This window comes from Protopterus annectens, chromosome 11.part0 (assembly GCF_019279795.1).
Source record: "Protopterus annectens isolate FY-2018-M chromosome 11.part0, PAN1.0, whole genome shotgun sequence".
Lineage (NCBI taxonomy): Eukaryota > Metazoa > Chordata > Ceratodontiformes > Protopteridae > Protopterus > Protopterus annectens.
This window is the reverse complement of record NC_056745.1, coordinates 1,217,624,563-1,217,637,649: the sequence shown is the minus strand read 5'-3', so window position 1 is coordinate 1,217,637,649 and position 13,087 is coordinate 1,217,624,563. Positions and strand designations below refer to the sequence as shown.

General features: G+C 38.5%; 1 protein-coding gene across 2 annotated transcripts in view; it reads left to right on the top strand.

Moving 5' to 3' along the window:
• The window catches only part of LOC122815800 (C-reactive protein-like), a 124,681-nt gene that overhangs the window by 78,288 nt on the left and 33,306 nt on the right, over positions 1 to 13,087 (top strand). The window contains exons 1-2 of one of the 2 annotated variants that reach the window (XM_044088597.1): positions 131 to 190; positions 980 to 1,067. In XM_044088597.1, coding sequence (XP_043944532.1) covers positions 1,004 to 1,067 — 64 coding nt within the window. In that variant the 5' untranslated portion in view covers positions 131 to 190; positions 980 to 1,003. Of the gene's footprint in view, positions 1 to 130; positions 191 to 979; positions 1,068 to 13,087 lie in introns of those variants that run through there. The other variant, XM_044088596.1, reaches the window with a different exon arrangement.

The following is a 13,087-nucleotide window of genomic DNA, read 5'->3' as shown; positions in this document are numbered from 1 at the left end:
ATTGCAAGATGCTTTTTTATAAACAGGCACTCCCATCTGTAAAGTCAAACCACTAGGGGTTGATGATATATATATATATATATATATATATATATATATATATATATATATATATATAATGTGTCTAAAAGAAGAATCACAATACACAGAGAAAGTTAACAAGCAGCCGAATAATCCACTTTGACTTAAGGTAAGGCCATGCATCTTCATTTAAACTAACTTGCCAGAAAAGGAAACATTGTATCAATCTTCTGTGCATGCTGTTGTTACTTATTTTAGATGATTTTGTTTCTTTTGATTTTGTACATTTTTGGGGTCCTGATGACTGGAGTAAAAAGTAGAATTCAAACAATTAAAATTGGCTATTACTTCCCTTATCCCCAATGTACATTAGCAGCATTTATTAATTGCACCTTTGTTATTTGTGTGAGAATTTTATAGGATCCTCATAAGTGATTGTTGTTTTCTGTGGTCAGTTTCTGACACAGATGAATACAATATCTAACTTTTTAACATTCACATATGAGTGTCAGGGAATTTTATTTTCATAAATTTTATCTGGAAAGCATAGACATCAGTCACTTCCTTCCTCCAATGTATGTACCGCATACAAAACACATTTGATACTAATTCATAAGAAATATTGTGATTAATTGTTGAATTAAATGTAGATAGTGTTCTTTTCCTATAGTGTTTATCAATGGTATATTTTTACATTTTTTTCTCTTCCATGTCTCAATTTAAGCCATTTGACTTATGTTATCCATGTCTCTAGGCAAATATCTGTGAATTAGCACTCTTCAGAACACTGCATTTTTCCCAGTTTTTAAAGTATTCATCCTACTAGTTAAAATATGCCATCTTCATTTCTAAATGTCAAGTACAAACGAACAGTTTAAATAATAATGCTTAAGACACAGTTAAGTATTTGGTAATCGTGTCTGAGTACATACTGGGTGCTGTTGTTTTCTTTTCACAGTTACAGGAGTTCCTACGTTTGAACATGTCTGTGACATTTCTTCTCATTCTACTTGCTGGCAGTGCCTTTCTAACCAGGAATGCTAATGGTAAGTACAAAATGTCATCAAATTCTGCATGCCTGGCCACGCAAGTAAAAATTATTCTTCACACTGTTTATGGAATATTTAACACTACTTATGTCAATGACGTTTCACATCAGCAATATGCATTTATTCTGCTTGACAACTATAGCATCAGTGTGTTCATTAAGGATAGCAAATGAGACTGTAATACATAGTTACAGAAAAGGACATAACAGAACACAAGGGAGACTCCTCAAGATCCCACATATTTAGTATGATGCTTTTTATAATGAAACTTTAAATACAAAACCAAAATGAAATACAGAAAGATTGCACATTAAGAAAGCAATTCATATAGACTACAGTATAATAACTGTGTAACTATCTGTTGCTTGATATGAATTGCATACAGTGGAGGAGGTAGTTACTTGACATGCAGTCCAAGGGACCCTTGAGGAGCATAGCCAGTTGCCAATTGCAGTATCTGATTAAATAACTTGCTCACAGTCACACATTAAGCAAATGGTGGCAAAGGGAATCAAACTCAGGAGTAAAAGAAGCAGTTTGTTAAAAATATTATAGACTTAATACCCTGCACTTACTCCCACCTTTTTAATTATAGGGGATAGATCTGCATTCCCTTAGACAGTTTCAGGTTTCTATTCTGTTGGGTATTTTTGTCTGAAACATCTTAGATGGCATTTGAATTACATAACATTCTGATGGCATTTTGTAGAAGAACTCTTTAAGACGTTATATTATTTTTGTTATTATTCATAGATAAGCTGCCCTTGCAGGCTGTTTTGAGTGCAATAGATTTCTCCAACAAAGAGTATCAAACTCTGTACTCTCTGCTTGTGAGGTAAACACCTTAACCATTATGCCAATCCCCAACCCCTGGGGGGATTATTGTTGTTTTTATTGTTATCATCATCATCATCATTTTATATTAATGAAAAGCAGCACATTTTATGCCATAGAACAAGTCATTCTAAGAAAGTGATGATGATGGTGATGATAAACAGGGAGAATTATAAAGCCTCAGTAAAAAAACCTTCAGCAAGTGATTCAACCACCATATAAAAATAGTTCAATTTTTCTATTTTTTTAAAGAAAGTTTGCAAGCTGTTAGATTATTTATGAATGGAAGTGTTGTCAAGCTGCATGTAATCTACTTGTACCCATACCTCAGCAAATAAGAAAAGTCATATTTTTAACAATTATATTTTTGGATAATACATTAAGATAGTTAATAGGTTCACAGGAGGTTACTAGGCTAATGGACCTAGGGCCTTCACATGCCAAGTCATGAAAAAAAAAAAACATGTACCCTAACTGATCATAGTTAAATGGTCATTGTCTGCGGAACAATTCTATGATCAGCATCGAATGCCTCTGTCTGTGAGGGACATAGGTGCTACCCCCATAGTGAATTTATGGTTACCCATCCAATTGTCAAGGCTGCACTTAAATAGGATCATTGAGGAGTTTTGCTTCATATGAAGTGGGAGCTCATTCTACAGGAGCAGCAATCTCTAGTAAACATATCTGTCTCTCCCACTTCTTCTGTTAATATCACAGGCTAGTTGAGATCCTTGGAGCATGTGACTTTTGTACCATTTTATTTGTAGATGTGCAGCATTTCCATTAAGGCAGGGTCAGAGACTGCTCTGTAGGCCAAGCACAGGCCACCTCTCAGCAGCCTGTAGGATACAAAGTACAGTGACAGGTCGTTCAGTTTTTCCATGTAGGCCATGTTATGGAGGCTCTGAATTCTCTTGGTTAGAATCCTCTGTGGTCTCTCCAGCTGCTGCAGGTGTCTGGTGAGGTACATATAGAATGGCGGCTTGTACTCAGCTAGTGGTCTGATAAGGGTCTAGTACAGTGGAGTTATGATATCCTTGGTCTTGGATGCGATGCTATTATTTATGAGATGTGCAGTGCAGAAGGCTTTCTTTACCACTATGGACACATGGTGACTGAAGTTTAGATTACTATCAACCTATGTTCCTAAGTCTTGCACCACTGGATTTTAGCTTAGAGTGATGCTATCTATATCATAATTAGCAGGGGCTACTTCTTTACCAAAGGGGATAATGAAACTTTTTTAGCATTTAGTTTTAATATGTGGCTTTAGCACCAATCATTTGCCTGTGTCAGTCCCTTCTGTAATATGTTGACATTACTGGGGGACTCTGTGATTGCACCCAGTTTACAGACATCTGCAAACCTGGTAAGCCACAGGCCATCTACTTTTGCCTGGACTTCAGAGAAATATATTCCAAACAGTGAGGGCCCAGTACAGATCCTTGTGGTACACTACTGGGAACTGGTTTACTGGTGGAAGTGGACGCCCCAACTTTGACAGTGTGCATTCTATCAGTGAGCCAGTTGACTACCCAATAGAATGCACACTGTCAGAGTAGGGGAGTCTACTTCCACCTCCACAAGTAGACCAATTACCTGTGTACTACAAGGATCTGTACTAGGCCCTCTCCTGTAAGTAATGAGTGTGACAACTGCTGGTGTGATTGTTACTGAATGTGACATGTAAATGTCACTGAGTGGGAAACTGTACTCTTATTTTTGAATGAGTCTGCCATAGGAAAAAATACCCTTTCCCTTAAAATACAATAACCATAGGACTGAGGTTGGCGGGAGTAAAGCTGATTTTATGGATGATATAAGAAGGGTTGCTGCATGTAAAACCTTAATCTGGATGTGTCTGCTCTGGAGTAACCAACACATAACTTACTAATCACACTATACAGCACCTCATCTTTCTGCGGGAAGAATTTGACCCCTCCCAAAAAATATGACTTTTTGCAGTATTTTGTAGTGGGGGTGGGGGACGCTCTTTCTCACATGCACACACTCTAAATATGCTACCTTTAAAGTCACATTGGCTCTGAGGAAAGGGTATCCCTCACACCACTAATCTGTATGTGTACCCTATTTAGTGTTGCATCCACTCAGAGAAAAAAATTGAAATATCTTAACATCCTTTTCTTTGAGTTGGAGAAACCTGACTGAGAATGGAGGTGTGGGGGGGAAACTAGAATTAGAATTGAGATCACCATCAGTTAAATACTTTATGACAGTCTGTGATGCAGTGGTAAAACTGCCGCCACAGTAGACTGATTGTGATTTATTTAATTTCAGTAAACCGAAGTAAACCATTGTGAATTCCTCTTTGAACATGTCATTCCCACAATGACATGGGGCTATTAGCTAAAGGTGCCTATAGTCAAAATTAATTCAGATGCTCCAGCCTAGGCTATGCTGTGTCTCTTCAAAGCTCTTCCATTTGTATGTTTATAGATAGACAGTCAATTTGTCAAAAATAGTTTGATATGAAAGGTTCACAAAATTATTTTAGTCTGCTTGGACAAGGCAACCTGTCATATGGCTCAGTGCCATGATAGACAAGGAGCCACCTATGGACATTGAGGGAGGGGCTGCTAATAGAAATGGTACAAGTTTTGCTGGGCATTCAATCAGGGAAAATGTGTCTGGCACACTTACAAATTTAACCACTTGTGTTCAGAATATGGGAAGGGTCATCCTGTTCCCAGATGTTGGGATGTGTTGCCTAAGGACAGGTGTAATGTTTCTACATCTCAGACAGATAGAAAGATTGGTAGAGGGTGCAACTCTTCCTTTCACGCTCAGTCACCTTTTCTTGGACACAAGTGGAGCTTTGGGAAGGGACCCAAAAGTGCCACATCAGGCTTATTCCCCCATTTGTCTAGATAATTTGTCTTATTTGCTGTCAGATTACCTGGATCAAAGGGCAGAAGCCACCCTTATTATAGAAGGGTTTCCATAGGCTTTCCAAGCCACTCCACAGCCCTGTTAGATTCCAGGTTAGTAAACAATTTCTCATGTATCAAAGGACATGAACACATTTTTGCCATGTTAATAGAGAAAGAGCAATGATCTGGCAGGATAATTGGCCCCTTTTCATCCCTCCATGGTTATTATTTAAAATTTCTGCTATTGGCCTGGCTCCCAAGAAACAGAAGAGTGAGTTCAGATGGATTCATCACTTATCTCACCTAGCGGGGTTTCAGTCATCAGGCTTTTACTTTTGTAGATTAATTTGTAATTTTTATGTGTTCATGCTCCTGGTCATCTTAATCCTATAGCTGACAACTTTACCAATTTCAGACGCCATGATTTCAACTGTTGGACAAACATTTAGATCCAAAGTGTACCCCAGTTCCGATTGGGATTCCGGCTAATTGGGAATATTAGCATCATCAGTTTGGCGAATTCTTGGGTCAGCAACACTAGGAAAGCTTACTCGTCATCCCAACAGGTTTTCAAGACATTCTACAGGTCTTTGAGCCCTGGTCCCAGGCCATGGAGGGGGTGCAGTTGTTGCAACAAATTTAGTGGCTATGTCCACAGTGGGTGTTTGACCTAAAACTCTCAGAGTACACCTGGCAGCTTTAACATGGTTGGAGCATTTTTTGGGCCTTCAAGCTGAGTCAGGACACCGAGTTATGGAATAGATACTTAAAGGCCTAGAGAACATGTGGGGACCTTCCCAGGATTCCAGGAAAACTATTGGGAAACAACTGCTTCCCCTTGTTATTCAAGGTCTTTACAGGTCTTTACTGGAACACTGGTGAATTTCACATGTTTGTCTCTTTAGCCACCTTGTTCAACTCTTTGTATGTGTGTGCTTTCTGGGCCAATGAACTTTTTCTTTATCTTTGTTTTGAAGATCTTGTCACCCACTGGGAGTTTGTATTGATTTGATTGAAAAAAATTGAAGACTGACCAAGCTGGTAAAGGTCAGCCTGAACAGGACCAGTGGGCTAGTCACCTGCCCCATGCATTGGGTTATTTTGCTATTTAATATTACCCCTTGGAGAAAGGGTCAGGCTTGGTTTTCATGTGCTTCTGGCAGGACTTTTAACCTATCAGAGATTAATGACTTTCTTAGGTAGGCCTTGTCAGGGAAAGGAATTCACCTAATAAGGAGACTTCTCCCATTCCTTTCAGATAGGTCATACCTCAGACTTGGCCATGAATGAGCAATCCATGAAGGTCATTCAAAGAATGGAAAGGAGGGTATCTGATGTCCTTTTGTCATATATATCAGGCATTATTTTTTATTTCTGTTGCAGAGAAGGAGGTGATTTGGCTCTTGGGACACTCTGTTCACAAAGTATCCATCCAAGCCTTGGCCCGCCCGGCTGGTCACACATGTTCTTTTGATTGTAACCAGTAGACAGTTCATTCTTTTGGATTCCTTGGCCTTAGTTGGTTTCAATTTTGGCAAATATGGTGCAAGATTACATTGGAAGATGCCTTGCCCAGCAATGTGATAATTTACCTTGGGGGAAATGATCTGGGTCAAGTTTCTAAGAATAAATTGTTGTCCAGAATCTTATCTGATATGGAGCACTTGCTGCAGCCATACCCAAAGGTAGCTTTCTTATGGTCCACCATTATCCTTAGACTGTACTGGAAGGGTGCTAAAAGGCCTAGTGCCATTGAGGGAGTGAGGTGTTTTATCAACCACAAAGTCATGTGGGCTGCTAGCCAAATTGGTTTTCAGGTGATTGAGCACAGTGATATTGACAGACTGGAGCAAGATTTCTATGACTTGGATGATGGGATTTGATTTGCTTAAGGGATATGGTTGTTGCTATTCAAATATTTTTCAAAGTAACTTTTTTCTTTCATAACCCATAATTTATTTGTGAGGCTGCTGATGGGGGGGGGGCTTCAACAGCATGGCATGCTAGTTTGGCGGCATCCTTACGGCTTCAACCCCCCCCTCTTGTGTTCCCCCCTGTTCTTGTTCAGCAGCCTCGACTCTCCTGAAGTCTAACCCAGTTTTGGCCAAAGGCCACATCAAGGGATATGTGGCTTGTAAGTATGAGTTAAACAGGTTTGTTACATGTCCCACCAACTACTTTTAATAATGTTTAAAAATTCACTGTCTTGTTCTAACTTATATCATTCTCTTAGTCGTGGTGCAAATCCTGTTACTTTCTGTTGAGATGTGACTATCAATTCCATTTTTTTACATACTGACACTCCACAATGTAAGTCTTTAAATGAAAAAGCACCATCTGTGTATACATGAGGAAAACAACATTTTTCTTACTTTCCTGGTGATTACTCTCATGCCTTTATACCAGCACTCTTATTCTGTTTTCACACTCTGCTTATTTAACAGCTACACCTACCAAAATGTCCTTTAGCTTTAATTTAATTTGTGCAACAGATATCCATCCAGTAGTGTATTGCTTTGCAAATTTTCCTTTCTATAAGCTATTCTGCTTTTGTTTACATTAAATTCAGTCTGTCATATTATGACTGTTCTTTTAAACTTTCCTTACCTCTTTCTTCTTTTGTATCTTTATGGTTTTTCACTTATATGGTGCAGTGGTTAGCATTGTCGCCTCACAGCAAGAGGTTCTCCCATTTGATTCTCGGCTGGAGCGCCTTCTTTGTGAGAGTCTGCATGCCCTCCCTGCAGTCAAGTGACATTAAAGACATGCAGGTAGGTGCATGCATGAATGGGTGTGCCTTTTTTGAAGGTTGGGCATCAGGCTGGCAACCTGTCACCATAAAAATCCACTGCCAATCATTAGCCGACCAAAGTTCCGCTGTGGCGACCCCTAACTGGGAAAAGCCAAAAGACTCATATGCAGGAATTTGTGGCATTTGCAAGAACATACATCTTTCTACTTCTGCAATGTCACTTATAAAACCATAAAAAGTATTCTACTCTAAATGCATTTGTATCCAGCAGTAAGAATCTTTGAGGTACTTACGTATTATTGCAACCACATTCCGTCTAATGCAACCACATTCCGAGCAGGACAAGTGGCTCTTTTCCAAGCGATCGGTTTTGAGATCATACTCACCTTATTTTCTGCTCAACAAATGGATGGCCCACAAATTTGGAGAGGACAATGTTACCATCCATGTCACTAGCACATAATTTCAGGGTTTTATTGATGAGACAATCATAATTTTGTGTACTGCGTGGGGCTTTATGTGCTCCATGTAGTTGCACTTACAGGAAAATATCAACATTTTTGTCGACTTTTAAAGGCGTAAACAGTTAACGGATGGTGTCAGCAGGGCAGTAAATAGTGGGGGTGTTCTGATAAAGTACTGAGCAGTGAAGTCAGTAAATAACATTTTACAATGTCAGAGTTCGTATCCTTCAGGAAACACATGCAAAAGCAACTCCTGTTATTGTCACAACAAGTTTGTACATGTTTTACAGCAGCTTAAGGAAACCTTACCGGACTTAATAATTATCAACCATTTTTTTTTTAATTCTGCTGGTGTCAGTTGCTGTTTGCAGCATGCAGATTTTATTGTCTAATGTGGGACATGACCATAACTTTCCTACGGGGTGCTTAACATTTGCGGAATTCTGACGGTTAATTCGCCTAATGGTATGCCTTGTAGTTTCAATCGGTACATACGTGGTTGCGATAATACGTAAGTAACATCTTTGATTAATTTTACTGCATTTTTTATTTCCTATTTCATCTGACTCTGCAGTGCAGTGAACATTTTTCAGATGTTTCCATGTTAATGGTTCAGAATTCTGAAAAACAAACATATGGCCTGCTGGTCTTTTAGATGCTTGATGTCCATAGTGCCTTGTTGGAATTTTATTTCCTTATGTATGTAGTTATGTATTGATTTATTTATTTATTTTAACCAAGTAGGTAGAAGGGTCCCAAACTCACTGGCCAAATCGGTGCAAACAGTTTGGCAATACTCTTGACCAGTATTTATGACATATAGATAAACATAGATATAGCATGGTAACTATTTATCGTAGGTACAAACATTAGAGGTGTATATAAAATACGTGCTTAAAATGTTATACATTATATTTATTTATATTTATTTTATAAATTATACTTATACAGTGATTTAAGCAGCAATCATGTGCATTCCAATCAAAAACAAATACCTGGTTCAGCAACAGGAAGAAGCTGATATAGTATAGACAGGAAGTGTTTCAATACATCAAGAGAAAATCTAGGTTAAGCACTAGTTGTAATGACATTTAGTGCTACTGCATTTTCAACAATTTTCAAGTAAGTCACATAAAACCTTGTAGCTATCAAGATGTTTCTTAAATGTACAGTGAGACTTCTATAGTTTTACACTCAGGGGAAGTCTATTTCAGAAATATGGAAGTCACTTGGACAATGAATCTGTCACACATACTCTTTTTCTTTTGTGATGGCTTTAATGCTAAATTATTTATAGTGTATTGGGCCCTGATCTGAATGTTCTAAGCATTGCTTTATGAAAAGGTAAGTGTTAGTCACAGCCTATAATTCAGGATACAGATCTCCCCTGATGAAGTGGCAGGACAGTTGTTGAAGCATTTTTGATTAAATGACTTGAATTAATGGGGCTTTCAATCTTCTTGGTAAGGAATCATGTCACTGGCACAGCAGATAGCACACTTGCCTTTGGTGCTGGAAGACCAGAAGGCTGTGGTCTCTATTCCCACTCCAGGTATTTAGCTTGCTGATACTGCATTGCAGCCTCTATTCCCACTCCAGGTGTTTAGATTGTTGATACTGCATTGCAGCCTCTGTTCCCACTACAGGTGTTTAGCTTGCTGATACTGCATTGCAGCATTAGGGAGGTGCTGCACTTATGGATGTGTAATCCTGTGGATGAGGTATTAAACTGAGGCTCCTTCTACTTGGGTGGATAGAAGCTCACATGACTGTAGAAGTTCCATGGCACCTATTAAAAAGAGTAGGGGAGTTTCTCTGATGCCCAGGCCAAATTTGTCCAACTAGGAGAAATACCACATTGGGTCTTCCTTTAAAAGAGGATGCTAGCTTAGTGGGAGTAACCTAGTCAACAAAGGATAAATAAAAAGAAACCCCATCTAGTTGGATAAGTTGTTTGATTAGAACACTACAGAATGAATGATCTAGTGCTATAACTGAGTCAGTTAGAGAGGCACATACTCATGTATCACATCACCACTGCTAATTCCTGCTGAGTCAAAGAAATGATCGTCTTAATTAAGCGCACTGTGTTATACTCGATGGCCAACTCTCAATCCACTAAGTTAGACATCCATTGACTTTGAGATTCCCTGTGTCTGTTTATGATCCATGAATGGGGGATGGTGTCAAAGGATTTGGCAAGTTCCAGGTATGTAATATTTATGGAATGCCCTTTGTCTTTTGCTGCTGTAACCTCTTCAAAATAAGTGACATGGTTCAAAGCACAGGCCTCACCATTCACAAAGCAATTCTAGTTCATGTTAAAGAGCATCAGATTCCCAGTATCATTCTATACTAAGCAGCCCCATACTGGTCCTCTACATTACTTTTCACATTACACAGGTTCTATACTTATTGAAGGATAATGTTGAACCACTCCTCTGAACTAGTACCACTGCCACCTGGTGCCAAAGGACAAGAATCAGCATCTGTTGAGGAAGATCTATTCATTATAATATTTGGAGATGTATGCCAGGACACATTTTATGGCATGGAAGAAATATCCAGGGATGTTACTGGTGCTCTTGGGAAGCCATCTAGTATACTTATTAATGACTTTGTGATACTGTATAAAATGTTTCCTAATGTATACATAAGCTATGGTCATCATGTGTTTTATGATGTACTATTTCAGTGACCCACATAAAAATCACGTGTCAGAAATAATCTGGCAGAATCTTAATTATTCTGATCCTTACTTCACTGGGGTAATCTGTCATGCTGTATTCAATACACTCCACAGTTATTTCCTTCTGAATTAATTCAGTAATATTTCCTATAATAAACATCATACTTTTCTTCCTTCTCCTCTTCCTCTTCTTCCTCTTCTTCCTCTTCCTCTTCTTCTTCTTCTTTATTCTTTTCAGCCATTCCAATGCCCTCCATCCATTGCTAGATCTACTTTCTCCTGCTTCCTAAACTGGACAGCTCTGGGTGAGCTGGGACCAGTGTGGATCTTGAAGATGCCCTTGGAGGGCATGCTGGTAACTGCTTATGCTGCTGGGGGGGGGGGGGTGGAATGAGTATTTTATGACCTACCTTTGTTTTTTTGTGCCCTTATCTCTGTGTATGTCAACAATGCCTGAGGACTATTCACCTCAGGGAGCATTTTCAGTGGATGCTCTCCCTGGATGGGCATGTCTTACCCTCCCTGTCAGGATGCCAGGTCACTTAGGCTGTGGTTAGGTTTTAACCCTTTACACCACAGTGCTGACCTAACACAACTATTATACTTATAGACTTGTGGTTTCTAGCATCTGTCTTGCCCATACTTGCAATGAGTTGTCACATCTGCATTATTCTAACCTATGCAGACTTTACCTCCTAACATAATTAGTTTAAAAGGGTAATTGATGTGATACTAGACCTTTGATCTATTCAAAAAAAACCTTTGTGTGAAATAAAGAGAGGGTTACCATTGAGGGTCACACCTATCATTGGATTTTGGTATGTAGAGGTGATCTGCAGGGCTCTGCACTGGGTCCAGATATTTAACACAGTAGTTTCTCCTGTACCCCCTAATAATGACCACTTGATTTCAAAACACTGTTGTCAAAGAGAAGGACATAGTAAAACTTAATAACTATTTGAATATTGTAATATAGTTCAAGGATATTGGCCTTAACCTCACCTATAGTAAGTATAAAGTTATGCAGCTAGGTGCCTATGTCCTAACAGCTGGTATTACAATGAACAATATAGTTTTGGATGTGGTGAAGGCTATTAATTAATTTTGGGGATTTTTATCAATAATAATTTATCATTTAGGGAAAATATAACAAGGTAAGATCTGTGGGTTTTAGTACCATAGGCCTGATTTTAAGTCTATTGCATTTAGATTCCAATAGTTTTGGTCGGAATGTTTCCTATGTGAAACCGATTATAGAGTACAACTCATTGTTTGTTTTTTTTTCAACAAGACTGAATTACTGCTACTTTGGAGCATTCAAAGGAGGTTCACAAAAATAATTCTGGTATATGAGGATATAAGTTATCAAAAAGACTTTTCACTCTTGGATTGTTTATAGTAAACTACAGATATATTACTGGTTACATGTGCCAGGGCTTTAAATTTCTCACACCAGTTATTGAGGGCTTTATTGGGTCTGGGTCATTTGGAAAAGAACCATAACCAGAAGGAAAACAGCTGATTCTTCCAAATTCCAGTTATTAAAACATACAGGACAGGCAAATTTCTCTCCTTCTCTACTGTCACACTGGAACAAATTACTTTTTAAAACCAGAATTCTTAGCACACTCTCAACTTTTAAAGAGAGGCTAGATTTTTGTACAGGTGATTGTGCATACTCAGATAAAGGTGTGGAATCAGTGTACCATCTTGGCTGTTAGGTATGAAAAGAGTTTACTGTTAAACTATGGAACTATGAGATCCTTTAGGCCCCATTCTATGATTCACATTTGTTTTTGGAGTTTTTATAACCCTTTTTTTAGGAAAATAATAGGATAAACCAGCTAAACACATGTAGTTTCTACTACTTCACCATAATGGTGCCTTCAGAGCAAAGAGATCAAAACACTGTATTCTAAACACTTTCCTTATTGCCTGACCATTTAAAAATATGCCACATGAGGCATGCTACGTGTTTTCTAAAATGAGCTTCACAGTACAGTACCCATAACATACTGCATGTGCTTCGCTGCAACAGATCTGTGCACGCAGTTAACATACTGTATCCATGCAATGACATTACTGGATTTTTATATATTAATGTTGCATGCTCAGCCTTAGCTATGGAAGTTCTCCTAGCACTGTTAGCCATTTCATTTCGCTATGATGTAATTTATAAGTACAACACACATACGGGGCAGTAAATTTAAGGGTCCACCTTAGTATTATAGTTGAGTTACTGCAGAGTATAAATGTTCATAGTGAATGCAAGGCGAACATTTTCAAGTTTCACAGAAATTATCCTGTTTAGTACATTACTTTTTGTACTTTACTAATGGCATGCATGACATCTGCACACTGCTAGTATTTAACAAATAATACAG